The following is an 8,729-nucleotide window of genomic DNA, read 5'->3' as shown; positions in this document are numbered from 1 at the left end:
TGGTGTTCCTCAGGCAGGGAGGGGAAGAATGATTTGATTTCTCCAAAGCACTATCACTGCCTGCCATAGTATATAATTATTTGTTTTGTCATTAATTGTCGATGTTTCCCGCTAGATGAAGTTGCACGAGGGCAGGGACTTTGTTTTGTTCACTGCTGCACCCTCAGTCCCTAAAACTGCCTGGCACAGAGGAGGAGATTAATAATTGTATGAAAGAGAGGTTGAAAGGTTTGTGCCTGCAGGGGGCGCTTCAGCCCCGCCCCCAAAGCTAGGCCCCGCCTCTCGCGTCCGGTCGCCGCGCGTGCATTGGAGCCTGCGCGCCACCGTTCTTCTTTCAATTGCGCATGCGCGCCGGAAGCCCTGTCAGATTGGCGCGTGCGCGGACCGAGCTGCAGCGGAGGTAGAGCGGAGGTGGATATGGATCGCGGCCGAGCCGGGTCGGAGCGGGTGAACACCATGCTGTCGCCCGAGGCGGAGCGGGTGCTTCGGTACCTCGTGGAGGTGGAGGAGCTCGCCGAGGAGGTGTTGGCGGACAGACGGCAGGTAGGAGGCCCGTCCGCGGGTCTGGGGCCCGGGTTTGGCCTGACGGCGAGCGCCTAGAGAAACGCGCGTGGTCTGGGACTGGCTCCAGCTCGGGCTCGCCGTGAGTTGACCAAGGCTTGTGGGTCAAGGGCTGTGACGACAGACTGGGCGGTTGTGAGATCACGTGGGTCAAATCGTGGCACGGCACCGTGCTTCACTCCTTTATTTAGCACATATTAAGTGAGCGCCTGTTTGTGCCAGGCCTTTCCTCTCTCGCCAACTTTTCTCTGCCTCTTGCCCTGCCTTCTGGATCCGACCCATTACCCCTTTGGGCGTTTGGTTGACTTGAACCCCTTTTTCAAAATGCAGTTCTTGGGCCACCTCACCGACCTGGGCTGCACCACCCCAGTCCAGGCCCTGAGTGGAGAAGAGGAGCAGAAAAGAGCCCTGAGTGGTCTAGTGATTGCGCAGGAGTGGGGACGTGGTAGGAGCGTGGGGCCCTGGCCATGGAGGGCCATGTAGACCTGCACAGGGAGTTTGGGTCTGGTTCTAATGGAAATGCCAAGGGTTTTAAGGGAGTTTGTGGTGGGAAAAGATCCTCAACATCACTAATTATTAGGGAAATGCAAATCAAAGCTACAATGAGGTATCACCTCACACCAGTTGGAATGGCAATCATCAAAAAATCCACAGAAAATAAATGCTGGAGAGAGTGTGGAGAAAAGGGAACCCTCTTGTACTGTTGGTGGGAATGTAAACTGATACAGCCACCATGGAGAACAGTTTGGAGGTTCCTTAAAAAAACTAAAAATAGAACTACCATATGACCCAGCAGTCCCGCTACTGGGCATATACCTTGAGAAAAGCATAATTCAGAAAGTCACATGTACACCAGTGTTCATTACAGCTCTATTTACAATAGCCAGGACATGGAAACAACTTAAATGTGTCTATCGACAGGTGGCTGGATAAAGAAGATGTGGGATATATCCATATGTATCTCCACATGTATAATGGAATATTACTCAGCCATAAACAGGAATGAAATTGGGTAATTTGTAGAGATGTGGATGGACCTAGAGTCTGTCATACAGAGTGAAGTAAGTCAGAAAGAGAAAAATATCGTATATTAACACATATATGTGGAATCTAGAAAAATGGTACAGATGAATCTCTTTGCAGGGCAGGAATAGAGACACAGATGTAGAGAATGGATGTGTGGACATGCGGGGGTGAAGGGGAGGGTGGGATGAATTGGGAGATTAGGTTTGACATAAATGCACTACCATGTGTAAAATAAATAGCTAGTGGGAGCCTGCTGTATAGCACAGGGAGCTCAGCTCGGTGCTCTGTGATGAGCTAGATGGGTGGGATGGGGGTGGGGAGGGATGTCCAAGAGGGAGGGGATATATGTATACGTATAGCTGATTCACTTCATCGTACAGCAGAAACTAACACAGCATTATAAAGCAATTATACTCTAAATAAATAAATAACAAAAAATTTAAAAAAACAGTAACCTATGTAGTGGGTCCTGTTCCTGTCTACATTTTTCAGAGAGGTGAAATCACATAGCTCATAGTGGACAGCAGGATTCAAACCTGCGTATTCGGCTTCAAAGCCAGTGCTGTCAGGCAGTATGCTGTACTGCCTGCTCACTCCCTCTGTAGCTGTTGGGCTGTTACCACCATCTCAGTGCCAACACCTCTGCTGTTCTGATCTAATATTGTTGGGTTTTTCATGATACTAGGTCAGAATCAACTGGAGGAGCTTGTCCAGGGAGTGGTTTGCACTCTCCTAGTGATTCTGAAATGCCCTAAAGCTTGAGAACTAGTGCTTCAGTGGATAATAAAAATAAAATTACCTATTTAGTCATTAAACATTTCCCCACCACCTCCTCTGGGGGGAAGACACCTGGACAAAGCATTGTTTTCAAGGAACTGGAAGCTGAGTTGGGGAAGAAATACCTTCACACATCAGTCCATTTTAGGCAGGACATTGGAATTAACCTAGGAATGATGCCTAGGTTCTAATAGCCCTGATGATGTTAGGGTGCTACCTGATGTTAGGAATGATGTTAGTTTTTTTTTTTTTTAAACATCTTTATTGGAATATAACTGTTTTACAATAGTGTGTTAGTTTTTCCTTTACAACAAAGTGAATCAGTTCTACATATACATATGTTCCCATATCTCTTCCCTCTTGCATCACCCTTTCTCCCACCCTCCCTATCCCACCCCTCTAGGTGGTCACAAAGCACAGAGGTGATCTCCCTGTGCTATGCGGCAGCTTCCCACTAGCTATCTAATTTACATTTGATAGTGTATATATGTCCCTGCCACTCTCTCACTTCGTCACAGCTTACCCTTCCCCCTCCCCATATCCTCAAGTCCATGCTCTAGTAAGTCTGTTTTATTCCCGTCCTACCACTAATCTCTTCATGACATTTTTTTTTTCTTAGATTCCATATATATGTGTTAGCATACGGTATTTGTTTTTCTCCTTCTGACTTACTTCACTCTGTATGACAGACTCCAGGTCCATCCACCTCATTATAAATAACTCAGTTTCATTTCTTTTTATGGCTGAGTAATATTCCATTGTATATATGTGCCACATCTTCTTTATCCATTCATCTGTTGATGGACACTTAGGTTACTTCCGTGTCCTGGCTATCGTAAATAGAGCTGCAATGAACATTTTGGTACATGAGTCTTTCTGAATTATGGTTTTCTCAGGGTATATGCCCAGTAGTGGGATTGCTGGGTCATATGGTAGTTCTATTTGTAGTTTTTTAAGGAACCTCCATACTGTTCTCCATAGTGGCTGTATCAATTTACATTCCCACCAGCAGTGCAAGAGGGTTCCCTTTTCTCCACACCCTCTCCAGCATTTATTGTTTCTAGAGTTTTTGATGATGGCCAATCTGACCGGTGTGAGATGATATCTCATTGTAGTTTTGATTTGCATTTCTCTAATGATTAATGATGTTGAGCATTCTTTCATGTGTTTGTTAGCAATCTGTATATCTTCTTTGGAGAAATGTCTATTTAGTTCTTCTGCCCGATGTTAGGTTTTAATAGCCCTGGTCTGGGAGTACAGGCTGGGGTAAGAAGTAGCTGAGTTCCTTCCTGCCCCTGTGCTTTTCAGATTGTGGACCTGGATACCAAAAGGAATCGGAACCGGGAGGGCCTGAGGGCCCTGCAGAGGGATCTCAACCTCTCTGGTAAGCCTAGACCTCCTCGCTGCAGCCCAGGAGGCCTGTTCCGTTTTCCTTCTAAGGCCTTTGACTTGTCCCCGATAGAGACTGGGCAGGAGGCCACAGGCATGTAGCACAGCCCGTGGAGATGGGGGAGACAGTATTGCAGGTCTGATATAGACTGTGGCTCAGGGTTTCAGCAGCTACTCTGCTTTAGATTTCTCTATGATATTTCCTCAGTAACAGGTCGTTAGCTGCCAGCTTATCAGTGATGGCACTTGGAAAGTGCTGGGGGGTATAAAAACCCCCAGAACTTGAAAATTGTGAATTGAAAATTCACAATTTGAAAATTGTGAGAAAACTGAAGAAGGAATTGGACATGGGGTAGGTTTTGGAGAAGGGGATAGTGGCTCTTTAGATGAGGCCAAGTGGTTGTGATGAGGCTGAAGAGGTGGGCAGAGGCTAGGCCATAATGAAGGGCCTTGACGGCCAAGGGTTTAAAGTGCACTGGGAAGCCTAAAACCTTCCAGTTTCTTCTCGTCTCACCAGAGTAAAATCCAGAGTCCTGCAAGACCCCATGGAATCCAGACTTCCTTGAACTCTCCCACATCATCTCCTCTGCTCGCCCCCTTACTCATTGGCTCCACCCTCGCTGCTCTTGCTGTTCTAACGCCCCAGCACATTATTGATCTGTGCTGTTCCTGGTTCCTCTGCCTGGCTTGCTCTTTCCCCAGGTGTCTGCAGGGCTTACACTCTCACTTTCTTTGGGTCTCTGCCCAAATGGCACATAATCAGTGAGGCCTTACCCGACTGCCTGGTATAAATGACAAACTCCTCCCCTACTTTGGCATTCTCCATCTCTCTTACCCTGCTTTAGTTTTTTCTACGATACTCTTCAGGGCCTGACAAATCATATCTTTGTTTATTATCTTTACTTTTTTGTTTATTCCCTCTCCTCCACTATAAACATAAGCTATGAGGGCAGGAACTTTGTCCTGTTCTGCTGTGTTCTCAGCATCTAAAACAATGCCTGGCATAAAAATATTTGTTGAAGGAATGACTGTTTGCCATTTCAGAAGACGTGATGGTTTGCTTTGGAAATGTGTTTATCAGGATGCCTCACCGTGAGACGAAGGAAATGATTGAGAAAGGTAAGGCCTCCTGGGCAGGGGTCAGGAACAGGTCCCCCCGCACCCCCCAGCCTTGGTCTTAACCGAGAACCTAGAGTCAGGCTTTCTTTGGGCAGCAGCTTGATGAGAGGCGGCTGTGTGCATGTTAATCCCTGCTCTGCCGCTGAGTTATTTCCTCATCTCTAAAAGGGGGACACTTCTGCGTAGCACAGTTGTTGTGAAGTTGAGATAAAACAGGACACGTGCTTAGCGCAGTGCTTGTTTATCAGTGAGGACTTAGTTGGACTGCAAATAACAGAAATCCAACAAATTGGGAGTTAAGGAAATAGAGTTCTGTTTTTCTTATGTAAGAAGTTGTCCAGAGATGGGCAGTACAGGACTGGCACAGTTGCTCAGCAGTTTCACCTTAACATGTTCTCATGGTTATTGTGTCATCATTGAAGGTCTCATGTTTGAGTGCCAAGCTGGAGAAAAGACAGAGGGTTTTCTCCATATATGGCCTTGCCTTCTATTTTGAAAATAAGACCATCCGCCTCAGGGACTTCTGCTGAAACCCCATTTGCCAAATTTAAGGCACATGCCCATACATAGCTGCCAGGGAGCCTGGCAGAGGAGCTCTTAGTTTTCACAGCCCCTGCAATAGCAAGTGGGTTGAAAATGGACGTTTGGGAAGAGTGAACCTCTAGGGTCTGCCACAGCCTGGATACACAACATATGTTACTTAAATCTCACAACTACGTTCCTGGAGGCTCTTTGGAGGAGCGTCATAAAGGCAAAAGGTCAGGCTACAAATGGGTCCTTGGCTGGGAGAAGGGCAAGTTATGCATGTTTTCTCTTCTGTACCCCTGAAAACATGTGGCAACCAACAAGGTTGCCTCTGTCCCTGAAAACAGGGTATCTCTATCCCTATTGAAACTGAAATTCTAGCAAAGGAAACTAGGTCAGCTTGGAGGAGAAGCTTCCGGCTGTCTTGTTGAAAAACATACACTAATATCATGGTTATAAAATTAAGAGTTGTCCTTGCACTTGGGTGGAGGCTGGAGGCCGGTCAGGCTAAGCTTCCAGGGGGCATCGCCTGCCTGGGTTCCGGATCCTTAGCTCTCTTAGCCCACAAGTGTGGTCTTGTCACCGACATAGAGAAGTTCTGTGACATCATCACCTCTGGTTCTCAGGGATGGACACAGGCTAAACAAGCTTGTGTGAGACTGTGGTTCCTCATTTGCATTGAGAACCAGAACCACTGCCCAGGCCAGAAGGCTCGGCTGGTGAGGGCTTTCACCCATCAGAAAGAATGAAAGTCTGTGAGGAAGACAGGAATGTCACTCATGAGTGGATGAAAACAGAGCTGGGGGAGTTGGTTGGCTGGCGCCCGTCAGTTGCACTACTCACGGCACACCTGCCTTTGGGTGCAGTCCGTCCTGTAAGACAGCCTTCTCTTCACAGCCATGAATTAGGTTAAGTGTGAGCATTAGGCTGCACGTTGACTGTTCATGTATCAGTTACCACAATCCTGCCTTTGTGAAAATCCCTCACCTTGATGAATGTGGGTTTGTGAAATTCCTCAGCCACCTGTTTTCCATCCATCTTAGGGTAGACTGGGTCTAGGTTCTTCTTTTTGTCCTTATATTTGAATTTTCCATAATTTCACTGTGGGAGGGTGACCTAAAATCCTGGCGTTGCCTTCCATATCCACTGGCCAGGGTTCTTTGCATAATGAAAACAGTTCGGTGAACTGCAAGTCAGGGGACTGGTGTGCTAAGCCCTGTTTTGGGCTTACTCAGGGGTCGGGGCAGGTCATATCCCTTCTCTAGCGTTTAGTTCCTTCCTCAGCTGGTCTCCGAAGTCCCCTTTTCCTTCCCACATGCTGAGACCCCTTGCTCTCAAGGGGGCTGGGGAGAGGCTGGCATCCTTAGATCTGTCTATAGTATAACCTCGTCTTGTTTGCTCATCTCATTTTTCAGATCAGGAACATCTGGATAAAGAAATAGAGAGGCTCCAGAAACAACTTAAAGTGAAGGTCAATCGCCTCTTTGAGGCCCAAGGTACTGGCCTGGGGGCTGGGGGTGGGGCTGGAAACCAGGAGGGGAGGCAGCCATCAACACGGACTTTGAAGGCCGGCGTGGGAAGCCCCCCCAGGTGGGCAGTGGCCCGGGCAGCTGGTGAGTCGCACTGAAGCTGTGAGCAGCAGGCAGGGTTGTCTCGAGCCGCCCGGAGATGGAACGGACGGGAAGCTTGTGGGATCTTATTCCTGTCACAAGTTCTTTTCAGGCACCAGGAATGGCCTGGGATATCTCACATTTATGCCAGGGCATGGTGTCGGGACTGGGATAGCTCTGACTAAGGGTCAGAAGGCCTCAGTCAGGTGGTCCAGGTTAGAGCTGAATTTCTAGGTAAACCAAACCACTCCAGATTGGTCACAATCTGGTGCAAATCTGGAGGTTTCTAGACAGCAGTCATGACTCTGCAGGTTCTTGGTGACTCAGGAGCAGGTGTCGATGCACATTGTTCAGTGCATTGCAGAATTTGAGGTCCATTTCTGTCAGAGCTCAAGGCCAAGTGTTTGGCAGCATGAATGCAGTGTTAAGCCCCTTTCCCAGGCCTGACTCCAGGGCCAGTAGGTTGGACAGCAGGAGCCCCGACTCGCTGATGAACTGTTATCTCTCCCTAGGCAAACCGGAGCTGAAGGGTTTTAACCTGAACCCCCTCAACAAGGATGAGCTTAAAGCTCTCAAGGTCATCTTGAAAGGATGAAATTTAAGAACCAAAGTGCGGGACCTAAGACCAGCATCCCCCCTGGGATCATGGAGGACCTAGAACTCTCCAGCCTTGACACCTGCAAGGACAGGATCTACTCTGCAAGGGGACAGTGTGAGGAATCTGGCCATAGTCCTTGTACGAAGCTTCTTTGTCTGTAGCACTTGGCTATTTTGTGACGGCAGGAGGGAACCCTCAGCCTGCCAGTATCTGCCGGGCCTGACCACTGGGGCTGGGTGGACACAAGGCCCATTGACAGGCCCTGGCAGCCACCAGGAGGTGGGAGGGGGCAGCGCTTGTGGGGGTGTGAGAATGACTGCAACAGGCACTTCTCAACAATGGCCTGCTATTGAAATGGGCCCCGGCAGGGGGAAGAGTGGGAGCTTCATTCCAGCATTCCTCTCAGAAAGAGAGAGACGCATTTTCAAGCAGCGTGTGTAGCGGAATTGGAATAAAGCAGGAGGCTCAGAGGAGGCTCCTGTCCTGAATGAAGGACAGAATCTTGGTGCTTCATGGTCTGCCATAGTCTCCCTTCACTGCCTCCATTTGGGCCCATCTTCCTGCTTGCCCCCAGGACGGAGCCCAGAGTAGGTGCTGCTTATCAACCTGCTGCGGCTGCTCTGCAGTCGGGAAGGCCTTGCAGAGTCCTGCACCAGAGGTGGGTGAGGGGCTGCGTCTTACTGTGCTGCACTTGTGCAGGATGCGCCTCCATCGGCTCTGAAAGCAGGGCCCGGGCCAGTGCTGCTCGGAGTTCCCATCTGCCTTCAGGGTCTGCGATCCTGATGTGAATGTGCCGTGAGGGATGTCTTTCGTGTGCCTCGAGGGCTCAATGAATGTTACCTACATGAATGAATAACAGCTTCTAGTCTTCACCTCATTCAGCCCTTAATTGAGGGCATGCCACTCCTTTAGGATACCATCTATGAAGGGGCAGTGGTTCCTCCTTGAAATGATGTCAGGATTAGATAGGCAGTAACAACAGAAGATGGCAGGATGGAGAGGGCACTCCATTTGGTTCCAACCACGTTATATGGGGAATCAAGCTGGCATGGCCAGATCCTGTGTTGTCTTCAAGATAATCTAGAAATTTAGATTTTTAGATTGAATCCTCTGTTTTTTACATA

The 8,729-nt window shown here is 48.5% G+C and overlaps 1 protein-coding gene across 2 annotated transcripts; it reads left to right on the top strand.

Annotated features, from left to right (window-relative positions):
* The first annotated feature begins 359 nt into the window (after window positions 1-359).
* Window positions 360-8,097, top strand: PDRG1 (p53 and DNA damage regulated 1). Of its 2 annotated transcripts, none has more exons than XM_059038278.2 (5): window positions 360-543; window positions 3,673-3,748; window positions 4,798-4,872; window positions 6,813-6,893; window positions 7,520-8,097. In XM_059038278.2, exons 1-5 carry the CDS (start codon window positions 418-420, stop codon window positions 7,600-7,602), a joined length of 441 nt encoding a protein of 146 aa, XP_058894261.1. In that variant the 5' UTR covers window positions 360-417; the 3' UTR covers window positions 7,603-8,097. The 2 variants fall into 2 exon arrangements, with proteins under 2 accessions (XP_058894261.1, XP_066870337.1); XM_067014236.1 differs by having other exon boundaries at window positions 365-543; window positions 6,813-7,010.
* Window positions 8,098-8,729: the final 632 nt, after the last annotated feature.

This window comes from Kogia breviceps, chromosome 14 (genome assembly GCF_026419965.1).
Source record: "Kogia breviceps isolate mKogBre1 chromosome 14, mKogBre1 haplotype 1, whole genome shotgun sequence".
Lineage (NCBI taxonomy): Eukaryota > Metazoa > Chordata > Mammalia > Artiodactyla > Physeteridae > Kogia > Kogia breviceps.
This window is presented reverse-complemented; position numbering and strand designations above follow the sequence as displayed.